Here is a 24,909-nt window from a genome sequence, read left to right on the forward strand (position 1 = left end):
CCGTGGCCTTTATCGTAGCAGTAGTTCCTTTTGGTATAAGTCATATACATAACTTGAAGTATAAAAACGGCAGAAACCACTCTAGCGGCTATGCACCTTGTCATCCCTCCCCGAGCAGTTAATACTTGGCATAGTTTCTCAAGGTGACCCACAAAGCAGACCTGGAAGAGATGGATGGTATTTAGGCCTGAGTCTATCTCTGGTCCAAACTCATGCTCCTCAATTGTCCATGTGCCTACAGACCTCTGGGTCCCTGGGTATAATTCACCCTTGTAGTCTTTTTCTTTAACTTGGATTTTTTTTAAACTGTTTTTCTAAACATGTGTTTGTGTATGTGTGTGCATAAGCATATATATGGTGAATGTACATGTGTGTGCAGGGTTGAGATGGCTCCTGTCCCAAATTGTTGGGGATTGTGGATCCCCAGACCCTGAATTCCCTGTGAACCTCTGCCTGCTGGAGTAAACAGCTTGTTTTGCAGCTGCTCTGAGCATGAGACCCTCAGGAGTTCCTGATGGCAGGGGAGTGGTTTCTGATGGGCTTGCAGCTGAGTGTTAGGGTGTGGCCATTAGTCAAGGAGACCCTATATAAGCTGCCCTGGAACACAATAAAGGACATTCTTGGAGAATTCTTGGCACCTGTGTCTCTGTGTCTCTCGATCTCCAGGCCCTTGCCTGACTCACGAACCGTACGGTAGCACATAGAGCAGGCATTGTGCTATACCGAATCTTCCTCTATTTAAACCTGAAGTTCATGCTAGCACCCCTGCCTGAAGACTGTATGGGATGCTTGAATTCCCCTTACCTTCTAATACCACTGTATTTCTTATATTCCTTTCCTGCCATTCACGATTACTTCTTTCATGATGTTTGAGGCAGGGGGCAGATCTAATTTGTTGAGAACCCCTGAAGTGAGCAGGGGCTAAGGATGCAAGGAACAACAGTTATTTCAGGTCCTTGTCTGTAGAATTAACATATGGGACATTTTGAAATCCCTATGTACTAATTGCTTTTTCTTTTGATTCTGGACCACTTTGACTCTGGGTCTCATTTCCTGTTCTTCCTATTCTTGCCTCTTGTTTCATACTGGACATAAAGAGCAATATGGGGCGGAGTCCCTTGGTTCTATTAATTCCTGCTCAAGTATTGATTTTCGTTCTATCAGGCAATCCATTTGGCAGGAATCAAACTGTAATGTTTGTAGTGGGACACAGCTAAAACTGCTCAGATTTTTTTTGTGTGTGTGTGTTTTAGCCGTTTCTCTCTACCAGGCTCCAGGCAGTCTGCCTTGTAGACTCAGCTCAGGAATCATCCATAACTCAGTAACATGAGCAGATTGTGACATGTCCCCTTGTGTGGTTCACTTGCTTCCATGCTGTCTGTCTCTCTTCTGGTTTCTCTAGAGACCCTTGCATTCGTCAAGGTAGTGGGATGGTAGCTTTCAGTTTGAGTTCTGCCTCGCTTCCACCATTACCTCCAGCCAGCTTTTACATGACTAAACGTGAAAAGTTAAGTTAAAAAAATTACCATTCCACTGTAAAGAACAGAACGAGGCAAGACCGCTGGATGTCAACAAAGCTTTAAGAAGCAGAGGGCCCTAGACAGTAACATTCAACTGTGATGGAGTTGCCAATGGCAAGACAGACATGGCTCTGTGTTACAGCAGGGCCTCACGGAGCCCCGCGGGGGCAAGGGAAGCATGGATCAGAAACAAAACAAGTTTGGGGACTACAACCAAAGGGAGGTAAATTCAGTACGGGAAGTGTCTAGAACAAGCAGATAGGCTGTGCTTCACGGTGAAGGTAGCGCGAGTTCTAGAGTCACACAGGTCGTGAAGCTGAGGTCACGGGCCCAGAATAACACAAATCAGTCTGCTACTGATGTTAACTCATCAGCACAGACCACAACCAAAGAGCAAACCACCTCGGTAGCTAGGATTTCACTCTGGGAAAACATTCTAACTCAAGTGACGTTAACTCCAGGATTCTTGCTTCCGAAGACATGTTCGTACTCTTTGCTGTATCCTGAAGACATCACAGGTCCTCAAGGGAGAGTCCCCATCTCTAGTCACAAGCGTCTTCCTTCTAAGCATCTTTGTTCCTAGAGCCCTAGAGGAAGCAGGGAAAGAGAGCCCAGGCGGGGGTGGGGGTGGGGACTTTATCCGACAAGTGTTCTGAATGCCACTCATTATTAGGAGAGGGAATTTGGAACTTGGTGCCACGCTGCCTCACGATCACGTCTGTTGCTCAGTCTGAAGTTTCACTCCAACGAGAGCTGCACACTGTCAGCTTGGCTTTGTGGCTGTTGATACTCATACTTTCTTGCTGTGAAAAAATGATGACAAGAAAGATAAAGAATAAAATAAATACTAGCTAATGTCATTAAACCTGTCATAAAAACCATGTAATGTCATAAAACCATGTAATTAAATCATGATGAATGGTAAGAAATTAGTTTAGAATTAAATAACTGTTTTTCCTTTGGAGGAAGCTATTATATTCTAAGGTCTTCTAATTTTGGCACTATTTATATATACCTGATATTTATAATTATTTAAATATCAGGATCATTCTGAACTTTAAAATACAAAAAAATTGAGTAAGTTATTACATTTTTAAAATTTTTCTTATTTCTTACTCTCTATTGCTACTTTTAAAAAATATATCTTAATTTACATTTTGAGACTTTCATGCATATATATATATATATATATATATATATATATATATATATATACACACATGTATGTAGACGGAGATTGCTTGCTTGTGTCCTGACTGCTCAGACCCGAATAATCACACAGAAACTATATTAATTACAACACTGCTTGGCCTATTAGCTCAGGATTCTTATTAACTAACTCTAATATCTTAAGTTAACCCATTTCTATTAATCTGTGTATTGGCAGGAGGCTGTGGCTTAATGGTGAGGATCTGGCGCCTGTCTCCTTTGGCAGCTACATGGGGTCTCCTTGACTCTGCCTACTCTCTATATCTCCGTTTGGATTTCCCACCTGGCTTTACTCTGCCCTGCTGTAGCCAAAGCAGTTTTATTCATCAGCCAATAAAAGCAACACATACACAGAAGGACCTCCCACATCACAGCAGACAATGCAGTCTGGTCATGAAGGACCTCCCACATCACAGCAGACAATGCAGTCTGGTCATGAAGGACCTCCCACATCACAGCAGACAATGCATTCTGGTCGTAACTTTGCTCCTCCACTCAGCTTCTCCTCTCCCATCACCGCACATTTCCCTTCCACCTTAAATCTTCGTTTATTTTTTTACCCCACAAAGTCCAATTTATGCTTTCAGGATGTGCAGGGGAGTGGGGCTGCCCATTGAGCCACAGGTTCCTAATCTGGGGTCATTGCCCTGAAAGAACGGACTCTCTACCTTAGCAACCATGACTGTCAGCATCTCCTCTCTTCATACACCCTTCACCCATCCATCCTGGAACTGTGAGTGGCTTCATCTTGTGCAGGTGCCCACAGTCACTGTGAGTTTGTGTGTGCGACAGCCTGTCACACGTGGGAAACATTATTTTGCAGCTCTTTCTTAACCACTAGCTCTTACCATCTTTCCAACCCCCTTCCTTCCTTGATGACCACTGAGCCTTGTGGGAGGGGTTGAAAAGGACGTCCCTCCTAGGGCTGCAGACTCGACAATAACTTATTTTCGGCACGTTGATATTACCACCTTTTTGTTTTTACTATATTTAACTGAAAAGCCTACAGAAGAAGCTAAACACAGAACTGTCATACGACCCAGCTCTAGCACTCCTGGGCATGAACCCAAAGGAATTTATAACCTACCACAGACACACGTGCCCGTCCATGTTCCCTGCCACTCTACTCGCCATGGCTAGGAAACACAATCAACCCACGTGTCCATCAACAGACAGGGAAAATGTGGTGCATGCACACAATGGAATGCTACTCAATTGTGAAGAAATATAAAACCATGAAATCTTCAGGGAAATGGATGGAACTGAAAAACAACTATACTAAATGAGGTAACTCAGGCCCAGTAAGACAAATGTCACGTGTTCTCTCAGATGTACAGCCTGGTTTCAAACATTTTGTTTTGTGTGTTTAGCTTGGAGCACACGTAGATGCCAATACACCAGAAAGTCTCAACTGGGCATGATGCATTGAGGACTGGCAGCAAATTCTAGGTAAAACCAAAGTAGACTGATGGGCATGTATGGGTATTCTATCGGCACGTATATGTGTGCACTGTGCGTGCAGTGCCTGAGGCAAAAACGGGAAATGAATCCTTTGAAGCTGGAGTTACAGAGGGTTGACCACCGAGCTGTTTCCTGGCTCCTAAATGGGACATCTTTACTGAATAACACATCTCCTGTCACTGCCAAGGCTCAGAGAACATTGCAGAAGAGAAGACAGAAAGACTGTAATAGATGGAGGGCAGGGAGAAGTGCTATACAACACTGTCTTCTGGAAATAACACGGCTATGGGACCCATGAACTCACAGAAGGAGGGATTGTGTGCCCAAGAAGTGCACAAGATCAAACCAACTAAAATTTGTGCACACATGGGGAAGAGCTCTCAAGGCCCCGCCCTTCACTGGAGAGCTATTGGCAGTTAATAGCTGCCCAAGGGAGGGAGAAGCATCTTTCTTTGAGGGTGTGGTCACTGAAAGGTTGCCTACGCTCCAGTGGATGGTCCTATACCCATGTACATATATATGGTCAGTAGTAAGTGAGCTAACGGGGTTTGTTTTTGTTTTTTAGACGAGAACTTGAGGTTGTGGGGAGAGCGTTGCGGGAGATTTGTGGGAGATGGGGAGGAATGGGAGGAACACATTGTAAGAAATTAGTTACAGTCCACTTTCAGAGACAGGTCTGTTCAGGTCTCACCAGAGAACCCACATAAGCAGAGGCGTTGGCATCTGCCTTTCCTAGCTGGCTGCTGGCACCTGTGTGTCTGGGGTGAAAAGTTACAGGAAGTCTGCTGTTTCATTGAGCCCATATACAAAGGGAGGAGGGGATTAAAATGCCTCAAGCTAGTTATTAGATACAGCTGGGTCTGGAACCAACGGCTGGGGAATCTGGCGAGGGAGTAACGCGAAGGCTCTGGGAAGATTGATCTCTCTAAAGAACTCAACCAATGAGAATTAAAAGGAGCAAAGAACTGCAACTCGGATATAAAAGCCACTGTTTTGTGCCAAACAGGAGCATCAGCCATATTTTCCCTTTCTGTATAGGCTGGCTTTAGTTTCTGTGTAACTGAAAATAGATCTGTCTCGCTTTGGCTACTCTGAGACTCCACCATTCTTATTATAAAGCGAGGGTGACTGCTTCTCGCAATCTGGGAGGTGGACATCTTCCAGGACTGCTATATTTGGAAAGAGCAGCCCGAGGTCTCTGTGTGTAGAAGATGCATCCTGCCCCACCTTCGGGTGTCCCACTCTGCCAGATCTCGGTCTCTCCCCAACACCTCAAATAAGACCTAAAGGACTTTCGAGAGAAGCGAGGCTGAGAGTCAACTCATATGCTCCCCTCACAAGGTGACCAGGAAGATCCAGGTTAAAAGTCCAGGAGAGCATGTCCTGTTTACACCTCGTGTTCTACACAGTGAAGATTTGGGGTGGCAGCAGGCTATGAGGGTGTGCACGTCTTGGTGTGCTCTTTCCAATTCTGGGATAAACACCATGACCAAAAGCAACTTGGGAGGGAAAGGGTCTATTTCAGCTGACAGTTTATAGTCCATCATAGAGGGAGGTCAAGGCAGGGACCTGGAGGCAGCAGCTGAAGCAGAGACCCTTGCCGGTGAATTAACAAAAAGTCAGAATTGATGATCCACTTACACACTGGCTGAAAGGATTTAAAAAAAATAGAAAGGGTTGATGGCTCCATTCCTAACTTCCTTTGTAATTGTAGCAGAAATATTAACTACAGTAGAGTGATACATTATTCTTTCTAAAAGAGTTTTAGCAAAAGCCCATTAAAATAAAATTAACAAATGCCCAAACACAACCACGTAATCTAATGCTTTTATATACTAGACCAGACCATCAGTGCTATGATAGAGCCAAAAATGTTAGATTAAAAAAGTTAAATAAACCTAAATATAAGACTGATAAGCTTTAAATAAAAGGGAACAAGAAGTTAGGAAGTAAAGCATTACGGTCCATTTCCAGCATGAGGTGCTCATCAGTGCACACCAGACAAGCGGAGGCACAAGGTCCATCTTCCCCGTCTAGAACTGTGCCTGCTCGTCTAAGAGCTCCAGGGTCACACAAGAGCTGAAACATCCGGCGGCCTGGTACATGACTGAACCCACATATCAACAGAGGGGCAATCCCGAGCCTCAATATTAAGTAGATACTGTTCTATGTCCTTTTATTGAACCTAATACCTTGTGTCTATAATACCAAAAATAAATGTCTCTCTTGAGATCCAGCGTTCTTAGTGTGAGGTAAAGATTACTGTTTCTCATATAATCTCATTCCATTATATATATATATATATGTGTGTGTGTGTGTGTGTGTGTGTGTGTGTGTGAATAAAATTCAAAGAAAGAATTTTTAAAAACTAAAATGAAAAAGAGCAGAATAAAAAACCACACACCATCTCAAAGAAAAACAAAAAGGAGCTGTCCAGGCTTTCTGCATTAAACTGCAGACAGCAGTCCACAAGCATGTGAGCTCAGTAAGCTGGTCCCCACCTCTGTGCTGCCTCGCCACACGGAGAACTTACAGTAGACACATATGCAATACTTACTTTACAGAGAGATGATAAAAGGAGGGCTTTGTTTGCTCTACAACAGTGTATTGCTTCCTTGATGCTATGGCAAATGCCTAACACAAGCAACTTAAGAAAAGCAGGATTCATTCTGGCGTATGGTCTTAGATACAGTCCACCATAGCAGGGAAGTCATGGCAGCACTCCTGGCAAGCAGCTTAGCACGCTGCACCCTCAGTCTGAAACCGAGATGGGCGCTCCTACCCAGCCAGCTTTCTCCTTTTTGACTCTGTCCTTGACTTCGGCCCATGCTACATTTAGAGGACACCTTCCCACCTCAATGAACCTACTTTAGAGCCTCCTCCAAGACCCACTCAGAGCTTCGTTTCCTGTGTGATTCTAAATTCTATCAAGCTGACAGCTGAGATGAACCTGGCAGTCTAATGTAAGCACCAGCTTGCTTATACTACTTAATGTGAAGTAGGAAAATCCATGGAAGCCGTACCTTAATATTTTAAATAATGGCATAAAGGGCTTCAATGTACAGCTGATTCTGGATCTGTACATTTTAAAATGTTTTTTTTTCCTGTGTCCATGCTTGCAGTGACTGGTACCACAGGATGTATCAATATTGTTCAAATGTAACTTCTGGTCTTGTACCTTGATCTTGTAAGTTCTGACAGCCATTCTTACACTACTTTGGTGTTCTGCTGTTTGACCATTTCAATGTCATCCCAAATGAGAAGTACAAAGGAGGAGGAATTAGAAGAGGAAGAAATGGAGGTATCAAATGGTGATTATAATCTCGATTTCTGCAAAACTTTTAAGAATATGATCACCTCTCAAGGTTATAGAAGGCCTCAGGCAACAGAAAGGCCAAAGCTTTAATAGCTATAACTTCGGGATAAACCTGCCTTGTTGTGTCTGAAAAAGGTTTAAGTTTCCATAAACAACCAGGTTTTATAACCTTTTGCTAACTGAGCTCAATAGATCTATTTAAAACATGTCATCATACAGCTCGGCAAAGGACATACTTACAAATGGAATGCATCTCCAATTGTTGTCTTAAGCGGATTTTGCTCATTGTGTCATAAAAATTGGGCTCTGACAAGGTTTCTTCTGAAGGTGGCACGCTAAATATTCTCATAATTTTCCTTTTATTCCTAAAACACAAAACCAATGCAGATTTGTTTCAAAACTTACATAATTGTCTCACAATCCATTAAAAGCATGGAACAAATTCTTCTTGTGAAGTACTCTATTCTTCACTAACATACAAGCTCTCTGTGTAGAGCATGGTATCACAAGGAAGAAAGATTATAACATCATAACACATTATAACATACATAATACTATATCGCTAAACAATTTATCAAAATGAGGCCCTTTCACTGCGATTTCCCGTAACTCCTAGAAAAATGGCATATTAAAAACAGCAGTATATAAACAAGGAAGCATGTCATTTTCCCTCTCTTTCGCAATATCCAACTAAAGACAAATCGCTGCCGTGGGGAATATTCCGGATGTCAGCAGACCTTAGTTTGGGAAAGTCATGGATAAAAATGTTCTTTAATGACATAGTTCCAGTGGGATTTTAGAAACGAGAGCTGCGCATCTCTGCTTTTAAAAGAAAAGTGGGAAGGAGGCGGCAGCTCTTTTAGAGAAAAGTTGTCACATGCAAGTGGATCTGTGATGACATGTGGTACCTTCTTGCACCCATACCTGGCAGTGCAGCCACTGAGAGGGGGCTGCTTGGCATGCAAGGGCAAGTATGAGTAGGTGGAGTGGACCCAAGTCCAAACAGAAATCATTTCTGGACTATTAGTTATTATAAACTACTTAATAACTTCTTACATCTTCAGTAGAGAATTCCTGAGATATATACCTACCAGTAAAATACTGCTTTTCCTCTTTAAAATACACACGCTAGCCATCATCGTCATTATCACCACCACCACCATCACCACTACCATCACCACCACAACCTTCACCACCATCACGATCACTACCACCACCGTCACCACCATCACCATCACTACCACCACCGTCACCACCATCACCATCACTACCACCACCGTCACCACAATCCACCACCAACATCAGGATCATCACCATCACCACCACCATCATCACTACCACAATCACCACCACCATTACCACCACCACCACCACCATCATCATTAATTCTATCACTGTTCTGCTGAATTTGGGGGCAGAAAACTAAGAAGAGTTAAAAAGTATATTTAAATTAAGCTACACCAAAAATGAAGGCAGAAAAATGTCTATTAGGAATTTGGACCACATGGCATATCAATGACACAAAGATAAAGACAAGCTCCTTGTTCTCCAGGAGCTGACATTTTCAAAAGAACAGAGATGTGGTGTGCTGGTTTCTTAATCTAACTGGAGTCATCTGCGAAGACAGAACCTCAGTTGAGGGATTGCCTCTATCCGACTGGTGTGCAGGAAAGTCTGTGAGATATTTTCTGGATTCATGACTCTTGTGTGAGGGCTGAGTTCACTGCGGGTGGGTGGTCTCAGGTTGTATTAAAAAACAAACTGGCAAAGCACGGAGAAGGAGCCACAAGCAATGTTCCTCCATGGTCTCTGCTTCAGTTTCTGCCTCTAGGTTCCCATCTTGAGTTCCTGTACTAACTTTCTCAAGGAGGACCGTGGCCTGTACGCTGACAAACTCTTTGTTCTGCAAGTCACTTTTGGCCATGGTCTTTATCACAGCAATAGGAAGCAACTAGTACAGTGCCACGCCTAAGAGTCAAGGAGGAGGTCAACAGGTCAACAAGGAGAAGGTGGACAGAGTTCGCTGACTACATGGGCGGTAAGTGTGTTTGCATTCCAGACGCTTGAACTGAAAATACTTTAAAGTATGTTCAATGCAGGGGACACGTATTAATGCTGGTGATGAAGTCAGGCTACTTTAGAAGTGATAGCAATCAGACTTTAGAGCAGCGGGTCCTGTCACACAGAATTGATATGGAAAGGATTTCCAGATCAAGTCTCAGTTGCCAATGCCTGTGTAGACAACACCTTTCAGTCCGGGAACACAATTTCTGAAGAAATATATATTTGTTTGTTTGTTTTTTTCAAGACAGGGTTTCTTTGTGTAGCTTTGGAGCCTGTCTTGGCACTTGCTCTGTAGACTAGGCTGGCTTCGAACTCACAAAAATCCACCTGCCTCTGCCTCCCAAGTGCTGGGATTAAAGGCATGCGCCACCACCGCCCAGCTCTGAAGAAATATTTTTATGCGTTTAACAAACCAACAAAAACAAATCTCATCATAACACTTTAAATCTCGTAAATGCTGGGTATCCTCTCTGCCCTTATTTACCTCTTGGCGTACATGAAGAGGCCAAAGCTAACAAGGATCACTATCAAGTATACATTGGTGGCTTCGTTCCAGGCTTCATGGACCGTGTAGTCAATAGAATCATCACCCATCACGCCATAACTTCCAGCCATGGGATCTGTAAGGGAAAGGAAGGTGACTGAGACATGGCCACCAACCATTGTTGCACGGCCCAGCTAAGAATGATTTTACACTTTGAAAGAGGCACAGGACATTCATTCTTTGCATTTGTTTTGGGGGTACTGGGGACCAAACCCAGGTCACAGATAAGCATGCTCTCTCCCCTGAACTACCCTGCAGTCCCTAAGTAGGCACATTATGAGCCTAAATGTGCTTCAGTTTCCTCACTATTTATGAAACCTAAAATATATTTTTAGTTTGGTTCTTATAGGAAAAGGGATACTGAGCCCAGATATTGGTCATAAAGATACAAAACACATATTTTGCCCATTTTTAATTTTGAAATATTACAAGCCTTATATAAATATTAAAATGTAGGATAAAAATACTGCTAAAAGAATTGAATGTAAAATGGTACTGCAGTTTTCAAACTGTAGCTGTTATTCAGTTGAAAACACGGAACCCTTCGAAACACAGACCCAGACAATGGGTAGGAGTCTTAGCAGACCAGTCTCTCTATGACAACAAGCCAAAAAATACATGACTGCATTAATTGCGATTCATGTGCCTCCCAACATGCCTGCACACTTGGAGCTGTGCCAAGCTGTGCCCATTTGTCAAACTAGGCTAAAAGAAGCTATGAGACAAAACGTTACGTTGCTCCTTATTCGTAATCATGCATTCTTTGGACATTCCCACAGAAAGCTGGACTGATAATCACAAATGTATCAGGCAGCAAGTAAGAGAATAAGGGTTTCTTCTCTGTGTGTGAGAACTAAATTTATCCTTAAGGACAAGGTTCTTCCCTTGTGTTGAACAGAAAAGGAGTCTCGGTTAAATGACATAAAATATGAAAGCAATTCAGAAGTGTTTTAGAGAGTCTACAAAAACGAGCAAATGGCAGGTGACAAGCCTAATGCAGTATCTCACAGGCATGTTTTAGTCCAAGGAAAGAAATGCCTGAAATGTCTGAGACATTATTTACAAAGCTTTTGTGTCTTTTGTTTCTGCTTCAACAATAAAGGTGATGCAGAGATTCTTCTATAGAAATACCTTGCAGTCTATTCTGTGAGCTATGCAGATGCCATTAAGGCTGTTTCCCTTGGCAGGCTAATTAGCCTGTATTTCCTTTCTCCCCACTTGTCCATATAAAATACAGGATGAAGTTCCAGGAAAGAGTTGCTCTGAGCCAGGTAGCGTGTGATCAATCTGGAGTTTTTGCCAGATGTATGGAGACCTATCACGCTCATCTGGAGTAGAGTGGACAACATAAACAGACCTCCAGTTTCAACTCCTGACATCGGAGACAACAGGAAGTTCATGTACTGGGGTCTGATGGATACAAACATACGTCTTGTGAAAATATTTTGGTCAAGGAACAATAAAGAGGATTTCTTTATAAAAGACTTAAAACATAAAGATCTAAATAGGAGGGTAGCTCTTACTAAATACTAATGATTACTGCTATGGGCTTTTGGTTGAGTGGAAGGAACAGGAGTAGGTGACAGAGTCAGGTACTCAACTCTTAGTTTTTAAAATTCAGTTCCAGGGGGTTCTCTGATTTTTTGAACAATCAAGTCTGTTTTAGATGCAGACTTCTGGAGGACCAAACACTACAACTGCCCTTACTGTGTGTCATTTTGACCACTGTAAACGCCACGATGCTGACACAGCAATAACCAGTTTTAAGTGTCTGGCTGGAGGTGCTAGAGGGAGCTCAGCCAGTCAAGCAGCCAACAGTAGAGTACTCAGAATCAGGAGTGAATAAATTAGGGAAGAAACGGGTTAAGGCAGCAATGGCCACTGGATACGGAGTGAGTGCATTTATTTATCTGTCAAATTAACAAAGTGCTTCTCAAATGCCCATTGGATCTGAACCAGATTAATTTCTTGCTACAACTTCTGACAGAACGTTGTCCATGTGTCACGGAGTGAATGACGCACTCCTATCCAGAGCCTGGCTTCTTCCTACTAGGCCACTCTATAATTGTATCTAGAAAAAAGTTTTCTGACGACTGCTGATCCAGAGGGGCAAAGTGTAAACCTGAGATACAGGACACTTAATATAAAACATCAGTACTCTGCAATAACACTGCTCCTCCATGGGTCCTGGGAGGGATGAATGGCCTTAGACCTGCAGCTATGAAAGACTAGCACGGAAGGCAGGCCTCTCCTGCTAGCCCTGACACGATCAAGAGCATGCCCCGGAAGACAACGGGGAAGTCGCGGGGCAGACAGGGTACTTTGACCAGCCCGCCCACACACTAGGTGTAGTCTAACCAAGTGTGCGCAAACGCACCCTTCATCCTCGGTCTAAATAACGTGTCCAGGTGTTCATTTCTATCAACTTAGTGGTCCAGTAAGATATTTGCTGGGGGTGACAGTCAGAGCTCTTTCGAGAAAACTGACTCCTTCCCTCGGTTGTCCTGGGAACTAATGCTTGCATTATCGTTTCAGTAGAAAGATGAATGAGTGAAAGAAGTCGCAAGTGAGCATGAGCATTCAGAGATTGAGCCGTCAAAAATGCATCCACGAGGATTTAGTTTAAGGCTGACCTACTTTTAGGTGAAAAACCCTTTTCTGGTAAATATGAGACATTATCTTAAGTTTTTAAATTTGTCTCCACCGTTCTAGAAGTGGGCATTATTTGCCATCATGCCTAGAATGTTATTTTGGTCTCTCGTCTGGAACATTTGTTATTTTCCTACAGAAACGCAGCTTAAACACCATTTCTAACATCAAAATCCAAGCCTTGTGAAGGGAAGACTCTTGCTCCTGGTTCTGAGACACTATGGGGTTTGAGGTCCTGAAGCGGAAGGGGACACGCTCACAGGCCTTCACCCTTTCCCAGAGGAAGGAGGACATCTGAGATCTGAGGACTGGGCAGTTCACACCCGAATTATACTGTATGCAACCAGCCTGCTTGGAGACACTGCAATTCTGTAACAGGTGACAGTGGTGGATCTGTCACCCCAAGGCCACACGGGCTCCGGAAGGAAGGGACAGAGGCGGCACAGAGATCCGACGCCCAAACCTGGCCTCCTCCAGCCGCGTCCCCTATGCAATCCGCTCCCGGTGACATACAGGACGGTCCTCTCCCGACAGGCCGTCCAACGTTCCAGTCGTCCCGTCGCCGCGGAGACCCAAGCCCGGGTCTGACCCGCAGCCCCGCGACCGGGACCGGACGGGGCGGGGCGGGGCCGGCTGGCCGGGGCGGGGCGGTGACGCGGTCGCGCGCGCGGGCGGGCGGGCGAGCGAGCGAGCGAGCGCTCAGCGGGCTCTGGAGGTGCGGAGGCCGCCGCGCCGCTCGGCTCCGCTCGGCTCGGCTCCGCTCCGGCTGTTCCGGGAGTCGGGCGGGGAGCGCGGGCCGAGACTCAGCGGACCGGACGACCTCTCCTTCGTCACTTCCTGCCGGCCCGCGGTTTCCGGAGGGAACGAGAAGCCAGGTTTTGTTATTGGTTTTTCTTCCTTCCCTCCCTCTCTCGGGATGCGAGCCCGACGCCGCCGCCGCGGCGGTGGCCCGGGTGCCGCCTCTGGCGAGAGCGGAGCGGGCCATCCGTGCGAGCCGCGGCCCGGGTCGGCGCGGGCGGGCGGGAAGCGGCGGGCTCAGGCCCTCGGCGGTGGGGCGGTCGCGGGGTGTCTGCGCGTTTTCCGGAGACGAAGCTGCTGCTCGGTCTCCTCATCTTCCCCGCTGCGAGCCCAAGGCGATCGAAGTGTTCTTAACGCTGGAAGTGGCCCGGGCGCCCTCTCCTTCTTGGCTTGAATGGCTAGGGTGTATTTTTTTTTAAAAGGGAGGGAGGAAATAAAAAGAACTCTGCGTAGCGACTTGAACGAGAACATTTCCCAGCGTGAGGCAGGTGATGAGTGTGTGTGGCATAGCAGTTTCGCCATTAAACCGGTCCGTCCCCAGGTTAGTCCTGGCCATGCAAATAAAGCGGCCCATTGTCCACGTGCTTAAGGGCTTAGCTGTTCCAGCGGGGCAAGTTCTCCTGGATCAACTGATTTCTAGTTATAATTCGTGCTCGCATTGTAGCGGTTCTGTTGAATTGGTATGCACAGATAAGATCAAATAATTAATACTGTAACTTTCAGCAAGTTGTCTTGCCTCTTCCAAACTCACCTTTCCCTAGATACAGTAACATAGCAACATTTTTTGTAGTATCAGTATATCTGCATTTACATATACAAGCAGTCATGTACATAATTTTTAACCATTTAGTTTGAGTTTAAAGTTAGAAAAAATTAGAAAGGATAACTGTGCTGTTTGCTGCATGTTTGCCAGGACAGTGCCAGACGTTCATAGATGTTTCAAATCAGCCCGTTTTCAAGGGTAACTTTTTGCCTAAGCATAGAATGGCCACAGTTTTTCAACACGTGAGTTTGATTCGAATGCATCACCATATAGAATGTCTACACTAAATAATTGTTTCTTCTGTGAAAATCAGGGTGTTTGTTGGTCACATAAAGAATCTCAGCAAGTTAGTGTGACTTTAAAAAGTTCAAGGATTGCAGTTAATCCCGTTGGGTATTAAACAGTTTACAAAGCCATGTGGTTCTTACTTATCCAAGTGCCCATTGCACAATATGGCCAGAAAATGAACAAGCTAGGGTGTACATCAGGCAAAGGTACCAAGAGCCAGAGCGACCCTTACTCGAAGAGTCCTTTGTATTTCATAGTACAGTTCCTAACTTAGGGCAAAAGTGTGACAAGATTATCTTTCCAACACCAAGCTAAGAAAACAGTGAGCAGGCTGTTAGATTTTTGGAGTGTCTCTGTTTCTTTTTCTTTTTAGATAGGGTCTCACTATGTATCCCTGGCTAGCCTGGATCTGTGTAGACCAGGATAGCCCTGGACTTGAGAGACCTCCTCACCTCTGCCTTCTGAGTGCTGGGATCAGAAGTGTGCACCACCGCACTCAGCTAGGCGTGTCAGGGTTTCTCTGAGCATTCGAATATTAAGAATGTTAGATTTTCTATATTGTAGGTGGTTGTAAAAATCGTATGTGCCTAGCTGGGCAGTGGTGGCTCATGCCTTTAATCCCAGCACTGGGGAGGCAGAGGTAGGCGGATCTCTGAATTCAGGGCCAGCCTCGTGTACAGAGTGAGTTCCATGGAAAAACGTTTTATGTGCCTAACTTTTTAATTTGGGTTTAAGTATCTTTAAACACATATTCAGTATTCTCTCCAGTATAAGATTAGAATATGTTTATAAATTTTAATGATTTATGTAGCCATAACAGTTCAAAACTGACTTGTGAGGGTGATGGTAGAGTCTTGCATCATGAGAGGAGACGCGGCTGGGACGATTAGACTGAGGGAAGTGGTTGGAAGCCTGTGCTTGAGGGTAAATTAACATACTGGAACTTATCAGAAAATTCCATTAGTGTGTCATCAGGAAGAAATGGAAGTTGGGAAAGCTTTGTTAGTTGGTATTTACCAAAGGGTTCCTTTCTTTACTTGTGGACGGATGTCCTTGGGGGAGGGACAGAGGGAAGTCTGGGGGAGGGAGGTGGGAGAAGGATGCAAGTTGTCTTTGTAGTGAATTCTTTTCTGTGTGACTAATTCTTGCTACCACATAGGTGCCTCTTCAAGCTCTTTGCAAGCTTTGAGATTTGGGGGCCAGTCATTGGTAGATGAAAGGAAGAAAAAGGGAAGAAGAGATGGTAGTGTTACGGAATCCCCCAGACAGAGAACGGAATAGGCAAGGCCTTAGTAGGCTTTCTTATGGGCAAAATTTTAGCAATATGAGCAAAATCTATCCCAGTAAGAGTGACAATGAAATTTGTAAATGTCTCATGTCATTTGTATCAAAAACTACAGACTGTTCCCTTAATATAATCTATACACAATTGGATAGATTTATAATGTAATGCGATCCATCAGCCATTTCTGTGCATATGTGTACAACCTGGTGAAGTTGTAGGGACTGGCACAGTCTCCTCAGCTCCTGGCCATAAGTCATCCAAGACATAACCGGAAGCCAGGCCTGTCTCATTCATCACTTCAACACTTGGCTCTCCGTGTAAAAATTTGCCTAGAATGCTTGGAACCCTGGGTCCTATCCCCGACGTTGCCAAAACTCAGTGGAAAACTTGTCTCAGGTATGAGTGCCCTTTAGCCCACAGACAGCAAGCCAGTTTCTGCTGTGAGTTAGTTGGTGATTATCTCCAGGGCCTAGAACAGAGCCTGGCCAGGAAAAGCAATTATAGAATAAACATTGTGCCAGATAGATCTGTTTCCTTTTGTTTAGGTCCTTCCTGCCCTTGTGTGTGGGGCTCCTCCAGCCTCACCTCTGTAATTGAATCCCACTCCTCTTTGTGTGTCGTTTACACAGTGCCATTTGGGGTCTCATTTTTTCCTTCCTTCCTTCCTTCCTTCCTTCCTTCCTTCCTTCCTTCCTTCCTTCCTTCCTTTTCTTTCTTTTTCTTTTTGTTTTGTTGTTGTTGCTGCTGTTTTGAGACAGGGTGTCTCTGTGTAACAACAGTCTTGGCTGTCCTGGAACTTGTTATGTAGACCAGGCTGGCCTCGAACTCACTGAGCTCTGCCTGCCTTTGCCTCTCAGGTGCTGGAATTAAAGGCGTGCGCCACCTCCTCCTGGCTGGTGTTAAATCTTCATGGCTTATGTTGGTACTTTAGTGTCTCGTGTAGTCTGTTTCCTCACTTCAGATACAATATATTTTAAGGCTGTACCTATTTATACAGCACTGTTTTCAGAATTGCCTCAGCATCTGGTATGTCTATACAGAGTTGGCTTGTCTGGCTATGGAGTAAATACTAGTTATCATGGGAAAACATCAACTATATCTTGAACCATTGGTAACATATTAGTTGGGCAAACTTTGTGCACACTTAGGAAACAATGTAAAAACTTAGTGCCAAAAAATAATGAAGAGTAATATTTGTCCAGTGCTAAAAATGTGCCAGCCGGTGTCCCTGTCCCCTCTCGTTCATTTGTGTTTCAACAATCTTTTGCAGAAGGTAGTTATAATCTATTTTTTAAGGGAGGAAACAGATGCGCAGCAAAGCTTTCTTACCCAAGATTATGATGTGCAAATTAAATAGAATAGGTAGTCTGGCTCCCGGGCCAGCCAAGCTTCTCTCCCGAGTTGGCTTATTTCTAGTGTGTGTGTGGGGGTCAGTTTGCCAGTGCACAGAGGCCAGAGAAGATGTCAGATGGCTGCCTTGTTCCCTGGAGACAGGGTCTCTCCCTGAACCTGGAGCTGTGTTGGTGCCTAGCAAGCCCCAGAGTTCCCACACAACAGGGATTTTTATGTTGGCACTAGGGACCAGAACTCATGTTTATGTAACACTGAGCCCATCTCCCCAACTTGGGAGGTTTACTTTATAATTTGAACAATCTAAAAACAAAACGCTATTTTTGCAGTTATAAAAGGTGCTCTTGAGGAGGGTCAGGGGTCACTGGAGAAATGGCTCCATGATTAAAACACTTGCTGCTCCGGTGGAAGATCTGAATTTGGTTCTCAGCACCCACTTGGCAGCTTATACCCATCCATCATAACTCCAGTTCCAGGGGAGCCAATCTCCTCTTCTGTCTGCCATGGCACCAGGCATGCATGTGGTGCACATCCACACATGCACAGAAAGAACTACATATATTAAATAAATAAAATAGATGTTCCTCTATTAATTAATTAGTTAATTATTGTGGTGCTAGTGATCAGAGCCTCGTGCATGCTAAAGGAGTGATCTGTCACTCTCCATTCCAACCCTAAAGATGTTCTAAAAATTTCAGCAGGTAAAAAGATGCTTGTCAGCAAACCTGTTTCCGTGAGTTCTATTCCTGGGACTCTGTGAGTGGAAAGAGAGTACTAACTCCCAAAGGTTGTCTTCTGACCTATACACGAACACAAAATACAAGTTTTTTTTTTAATCCTTAAAAAGTTTAGGGTAGAGATAGATAGATAGATAGATGGATAGATGGATAGATGGATAGATGGATAGATGGATAGATGGATAGATGGATAGATGGATAGATGGATAGACGGACAAACAGACGGATAGATAGGATGACTGCGCTGCAAAGGCACTCCTGTGCTTTCCAGGTAGAAGAGGCGGATAATGGAGGCTCAGAGACATTGCTGTGCAGGGACTAAAGATGAGGGCTGAGTAAAGGTTTTATCTTGGTGGCTGTTGGGTTCTAGGATAATGATTTACCAGGACAATGACTTGTACATTCCTACTTTAGTGTCAGACTGCTTCTGCCAAATAAAGTCACGCTGGTGACACATTGCAGCTCGCTGGCTTCCTAAGCATTCACTAGACTTAAACCAATGTGATCTGTGGTGGTGCGGGTTACTGAAATTGTCCTCAGGTTTTCTGCCCTCTGATGGAATTTGGTCCCACTTTTTCAGCTTGTGTTGAGCAATAGGCAACACTCAGAAAAGGTCAGGAGTCCTCTTCTGACCAAGTGCTTTCTTTTTTTAAATGGTGGAACAAGATGTAAAATTTTAGGTTGATTTGGTATAACCCTGGAATAAAATCAGAAGTGTGGAATTAAACAAACAAAATCCAGCACAGGAAAGGGCAATTACATTCCCCTAAAACCTCTAGATGTCACTGCCCAGATAGGGGGTTGTACATCACCTGACTGCTGTCTACGAATCAAGAAGACATGCCTTTAAATGAAGCATGGTGGACAGACCCTGTGAAGGTACAGTATTCTGTGTTAGAGATCATTTCCATCCAGCCCAGGACTGCTTTATAGTACACCGGTGAAAAAGTGCCGGAGCCGCTACTGCTTTGACATCATTTATTTTGAGATGTCCTGTGGAGAAGTGACATGCATTCTGCTTCCCAGCTCATGTCCTGTTTAAATATTTCAGAAACTAACTTGGGAGGTTTTGGTTGAAATCTATAGTGAAATGCTTATCAAGGGGCTGGCGAGATGGCTTAGATTAAGACATCCTGGGGTCGATTCTCTCAGCACCCACATGGCAGCTCATGACTGTTAACTCTATTTCCAGTGGATCTGATGTGCAGTGCCCTGTTCTGCTCTCCACGGGTGCCAGGCACATGTGTGGTACAGACGCAAACACTCATAAAATAGAAAACAGTGTTTATCCAGTTGGCATGTTAGCCTTCATGTCAGGCTCCTCCCTAAATGGTTTTTAGTGAAAGATTCTGATGCACTGAGTCATTTAGTGAACCCAGGATAGACAAAAATTGAAAAATTAGTCATTAAAATGTCCATGTATACTTTTTATTAATTTCAAGAATTATTGATTATTTGCAATATTGTTATATGCCCTATGATACCTCTTTAAAGTGTATTTTAAAGTTGAAGTGAAAAATTAAAATTTCCTATTGATACTATTTATATTTTAGTTTTAGCTAAAATATCATTTTGTGTGAGGATTTGTACTGATAAGAATTTTGGGTTTTTAATCTGGTTGATTTTTAACTTTTCTTTTTTTAAGGGCTCTTACCTTGAAAACAGCATGATTGGCTTCCATGTCATCTTTGAATATGAGTGACTTTCCTAGTTTCAGCATGCCCTCATAGAGACCAGCAGACCAGGGCTATTCTTTCAGGAAGTCTCGCGCTGAAGTAGTGCATTGGATGTCTGCACATGGACTGGATTGCCCACTGACTCATAAGAATATCGAAAGCTGGTAAACAGCTGAAGACAGGCGGGTTTAAGGAAGCAGCTCCAATCCCTTTAAGGCTTTGAGCAGATTGAAAGAAGATCATTGTAGAGATGAGTGAGAAGATTGCAGTCATTTCTACATTTGTTTCTAGACATTCATTATCTTTGTTAACCCATCCACTTGGTGCATGATATTTGAGTTATTTTCCATGACTGTAATAGCTCGTAATCTACTTCTCATCAGTTTTATCTGTGGGTACAGAAATCACATAAGTAAGAGGTGAAATGAACCATTTATTGGGATATCGATGCCCTCCCCTCCACAGAAATGGACGTTCGTTGACTAATCACTAAGGAGTGAGAGAGTTGTTTCCTGTAACTATGTACTCTTTCTGTGAAGTTCTGTTTTAGCTACCCAAGGTGTTCTTTTGGACAAGTTTTTAGCACCCAAGAGCTAATAATCATATTTGGGTATTAAAATAAGAATCGAGCCATTTGTGGTGGTGCACACCTTTAATCCTAATACTCGGGAGGCAGAGGCAGTTGGATATCTGAGTTCAAGGCTAGCCTGGTCTACAGAGCAAGTACCAGGACAGCTAGAGCTACACAGAGAAACCTTGTCTCGAAGGAGGAGAAAAAAAAAAAGAATTGCATCTTTGTAAGTAGAACTTTAATATACTTGATGTTCTACCTTATATTTTCCAGAATCAATAACAATTTCTAAAACTAGATATGGTAACACATGTCAATAATCTGAGCACTTAGGAGACGGAGGCTGGAGAATCAAGAGTTTAAAGTCATCTTCAGATTTGTAGCTAGCTGGAGGCCAGTCTAGGCTAAGTAACACCCTTCTCATCAAATTAGGAAGGGAAAAAGAATAATTCCCACTCTTTTCATGATTATTTTTTGTTTGTTTTGCTTTTTGTTTTGTTTTTTGAGACAGGGTTTCTCAGTGTAGCTTTAGTGCCTGTCCTGGAACTAGGTCTTGTAGACCAGGCTGGCCTTGAACTCACAGAGATCCACCTGTGTCTGCCTCCTAAGTGCGGGGATTAAAGGTGTGAGCCGCCACCACCTGGCCAGTATTACTTTTTTTTCTCTCTTGTCCAGTATTTAGTTGTTGCTCTCATTTGTTGGTGATATCTTTGTTTTCCTTCCAGTAATCTGAGCATCCCAGAAGATATGGCTAGTAGAACTTTCTAATCTTTTAAACTTTGTGTTAAGTTTCTTTTTCTTTTCTTTCTTTTTTTTTTTTAAAAGATTTACATCTTTATTATGTATGCTTTGTTGGCTGAGGTTTCTGTCCTGCTCAGTTTCCACAGTCATTTAGTCCCAAAGAAATCACACAGAGGTCTACATTAATTATAAGGTGATTGGCCTAGTATCTCAGGCTTCTTATTAATTCTTGTAACTTACATTAGCCCATAATTCTTGTCTGTGTTAGTCATGTGGCTTGGTACCTTTTTTGGCGAGGCAGTCACATCTTGCTTGCTCTGTGCCTGGCTTCCTCTCTGTCTGGGTGACGACTGCAGACTGAAACTTTCCTCTTCCCAGAATTCTCGTTGCCCTGCCTCTACTTCCTGCCTGGCTACTGGCCAATCAGCAGTTATTTAAAATACAAGTGACAGGGTACAGACCATTGTCCCACAGCAATACATTGTTCTGCCTGCATGTATGCCTGCAATGCAGGCCAGAAGAAGGTACCAGAAGGCATTATAGATGGTTGTGAGCCACCATGTGGTTGCTGGAATTGAACTCATGACCTGGAAGAGTGAGTGGCCAGTGCTCTTAACCTCTAAGCCATTTCTTTAGCTCCATGTTAAATTTCAAACTAGTTTTTAGCTTGTTGCCATGACGTTCCCTCTTACCCTTCCCATTTAGTGTATTGAGGGAGGCAGTGCAAAAGAAAAAGCAAACACATTTGTGTAGTTAACAAATGAAAGTCAAAGTGAGGAGGAGGTGCCACACACCTTTCATTCCAGCACTTGGGAGGCAGAGACAGTTGGAACTTTATGAGTTTGAGGCCAGCCTGGTCTACAGAGCAAGTTCTAGGACCATCAGGGCTATACAGAAAAACCTTGGCTACAAAAACAAAAAGAACAAAACAAATAATCAAAAGTAGTCCTTAAGGTCTTATGCCTGCACACATTTAGATAGTGACCAGTTTTTTTGAGTTCTAATTTTAGAATTAACTTGCTGGTTAGACATAAGAAACATGATGTTGTAAATTATATTTTCAGCTCTTCCTATAATGGTCTTACCCTTACATTTATGTAATTTAAGAAACATTTTTGTTATTACAGTTCATGTTTTACTCAACAAGGACAAATACAAGAAAAAGAGCATATGTTTTAATTTAGCAAAGCAAAATTCCATAAAGCATTTGGTTAATTTTAATATTTTCTCTAGTAGGAAGCCAGCTCTGTTTTCCTTTCTTCTCCTTCTGCCTAATCTACTCTAACCACTTATTCTCCGTTGTACTTTTTTTTAACCATCTGTCAGAATTTTTTTTTGTGTGTGTGTGTGTGTGTGTGTGTGTGTGTGTGTGTGTGTTTTGCTTCTCCCATAGGTCAACCTTCTATTTTAAATTCTTATGTTCTTTTTTTAAAGAATTTTTAAATTTTTATATTTATGTTTAATTCTGTGTGTCTATGTGTCTGTGTGTACATGCCCGTGAGTACGTTCCTTTGGTGGCCAGAAGAGGGCATTAGATCCTCTGGAGCTGGAGTCACAGGTAATTGTGGGAGGCTAGGAACCAAACAGGTTCTTGGCCAGAGCAGTATATGCACATAAGTGTTGTGCCATCTCTCCAGCCCCTTTGTCTGTTCTCTCTCTCTCGTCACATGGCTGTGCCTTCCTCCTAATCTGCCACCTCCAGCCAGCTTCGTCTTGTCAGTGAGCCATTGTCCAGTCTCTGGCATTTTGGGGTTTGGTCTGGTTTTTAGTTATAATAAGCTAATGCCGTTTCCGTGACAGTGTTTAGTCAGGGTGCATTTGCTCTGCAGGTTCTTGTTTGCCGTGTTCTTAGGAGGCACGCATTACTAGATGGATTTGTTATCAGTCCTTGCACAGAACACAGCTCCTGTGTGTGTTTTCTGAGTATCTAAGATGAATCAGTTATTAGTAACTTTTCCTTGGGACATTGGGTTCCTCTGTTTTCTGATTCTAGGAATTAAGATTAGTACTCTAGACAGTGGATGCTGCTTCAGAATTAGTCAGGATAGTCCAGAGCACAGCCATCCTTACTGTTCAAGAGTTATTGACAGTTATTGCTCCTTCTTCTTAGAGATTTTGTCATGAGCACACCGTGACAGAATCATAGACAAACATACGTTTGTCTTTCCACAATGGCAGAAGTTATTGAATAAATAAATTCTCAAGGAACTGCATTTCAGTGGGGGCAGTTTTCCAGATAACCCCACTTTCCTAGGTTATCTGGCTAAGACAAACACAGGTTTTTCTTCTTTCCTTTTTTTTGAAGGTTGATTAATATATGTAAGTAAAAATGAATTTATATGCACCATGTGTGCAGGTGCCTTTAGGAGAGGAGGGCGTCTGATCCATCCATACATTCCTAGAGATACAGTGACTAATCAAAATGACTAGAATTCTTAGTACTGGCAGCTGTAAACCTCCTAGTGTGGGTGCTGGGAACCAAACCCAGGTCCTCTGCAAGAGCAATAAATGTTCCTAACCTCTGAGCCATCTTTCCCGTCTCCCGATATGGGGTTTTTAACTCTCATTCTTACAGACTACCATTAGGACAAAACTTGCACACTCAAAAAGGAGCTGACATGAAATTCTACAGAATGAGCTTCATGAGGAGTCGGGAGAGGGAGAGAAGGATCTGAGAAAGGGGTGCGAGCCTTCAGGTCTGGGAAGGAATCATAGGAGGAGAGATGGCTGCCATATGTAGTACAAAGGAAAGCCTTCAAATCTCCTTCGCAGCCTCAAAACTAAGTTTGACTTACAGCTTTTTTTGGTTTGGTGGGGTGGGGATGGGGAGTGTTCCCTATTACCTAACTATAGCTTATCCTCTTGGCAGGGAGCCAAACACTAAGCCATTAATAGTTGCATCGGGGCAGGGCTCTAGCCATATCAAGGCCATCTCAGTTCCTGGTAGACACAGGGCAAGAGGTGCGGCCTGATAGCCTGCAAGACAGGCAGGGTCTGTGATCTAACATGTCACACAGTAAATACATCTGTGTGTATACAGGTTACAAGTGGATAGAAAAGGCTGCTGCAGAGTTCCTAGCTTTCAAAAATACGCTGATAGAACTGCACCTGGGTCTGCATTGATGAGGGAGTGGGGCCCAAACCAGCTGCAGGCCTGAGTCCCTGAGTCAGTCAACTGCAAGCCTCTTGCTCATGGGCTTAGGAGAAGCTGCAAAGTTGAGTCTAGAAAGGAATGGTTAGACAGATGGGTGGGGATCTCCAGTGGAGTCGGCTGCTTGAACAGGAGGGACTGAGCTAAGTGGAAGACCTAGAGACAGTCAGTCCTGTCGATTTTGATGCATGCACCAGGTGTCAAGTGATGGACCGAGGCCTTGGGCCATCATAGTTGTGTATGCTGATCTCCTACGCAAGTCCAGATGAAGGAGCGAGACTGTTTCCTTAGCTTGGTAAATATAGTAGGTTCTCGAATCTGGTCTCCCTGGTAGGATTTTAACACACCCAGTTGCCTAAATAGTCTTAGCTCACTCAAATTTATGGTGGGGGCACCCTTTCTATTTTCAGGAATAAGTCATTTTATAAGTCTGGGCAGCTTGAGTGGTACTTGTACCCATTGTGATTTTGTGAAGCCAACCAGGTATTACCAGGGAAACTGGATTTTCCTTTTGGGGCTCTTAGTCTCATTAATAATGATAATAATAGAAATGGAAAGTATTTTGAGGACAGTTTGTTAAAGTTTGAAAAGCATGGCGCAAGGTAGGTGAAAATCCTGGTAGCCACAAATAGGAAGATGAAGAAAAAGCCATTCTTTTTAAGTTAATTGTGGAATAGAAATTTAGGCAACTGATTAAGAAAGGAGAAAATATTCTCAAGTATGGAAGAAGGATCTATATGATCATTAATTTATTTTTATTTAAATTTTTAGATTTATGTACATGAA

The 24,909-nt window shown here is 43.5% G+C and overlaps 2 protein-coding genes across 4 annotated transcripts in view; one reads left to right on the forward strand and one right to left on the reverse strand.

The window, feature by feature from the left end:
* Positions 1-1,562: 1,562 nt before the first annotated feature.
* Smim19 (small integral membrane protein 19) lies at positions 1,563-13,388 on the reverse strand. Of its 3 annotated transcripts, none has more exons than XM_075986316.1 (4): positions 13,277-13,388; positions 10,055-10,190; positions 7,747-7,871; positions 1,563-2,323 (listed from the first exon to the last, which is right to left on the reverse strand). In XM_075986316.1, exons 2-4 carry the CDS (start codon positions 10,183-10,185, stop codon positions 2,259-2,261), a joined length of 321 nt encoding a protein of 106 aa, XP_075842431.1. In that variant the 5' UTR covers positions 10,186-10,190; positions 13,277-13,388; the 3' UTR covers positions 1,563-2,258. The 3 variants fall into 3 exon arrangements, with proteins under 3 accessions (XP_075842431.1, XP_075842433.1, XP_075842432.1); XM_075986318.1 differs by having other exon boundaries at positions 13,227-13,357; XM_075986317.1 differs by lacking the exon at positions 13,277-13,388 and adding an exon at positions 11,246-11,365.
* Positions 13,389-13,540: 152 nt separating this feature from the next.
* The window catches only part of Slc20a2 (solute carrier family 20 member 2), a 93,494-nt gene continuing 82,125 nt past the window's right edge, over positions 13,541-24,909 (forward strand). The window contains exon 1 of the mRNA XM_075986312.1: positions 13,541-13,638. The gene's annotated coding sequence lies outside the window, so the exon portion shown is untranslated. The remainder of the gene's footprint in view (positions 13,639-24,909) is intronic.

This window comes from Microtus pennsylvanicus, chromosome 9, assembly GCF_037038515.1.
Source record: "Microtus pennsylvanicus isolate mMicPen1 chromosome 9, mMicPen1.hap1, whole genome shotgun sequence".
Taxonomy (NCBI): Eukaryota; Metazoa; Chordata; class Mammalia; order Rodentia; family Cricetidae; genus Microtus; species Microtus pennsylvanicus.

Bases quoted from the DNA above. Each gene is read 5' to 3' on its own strand.
- Smim19 (XM_075986316.1), bottom strand. From the start codon at position 10,185: ATGGCTGGAAGTTATGGCGTGATGGGTGATGATTCTATTGACTACACG. The intron at 7,872-10,054 runs GTAAATAAGGGC...TTTGTGTTTTAG, and splicing joins CTCTTCATGTACGCCAAGAG to GAATAAAAGGAAAATTATGA. The intron at 2,324-7,746 runs GTAAGTATGTCC...ATTTTTTCACAG, and splicing joins ATTGGAGATGCATTCCATTT to CAAGAAAGTATGAGTATCAA.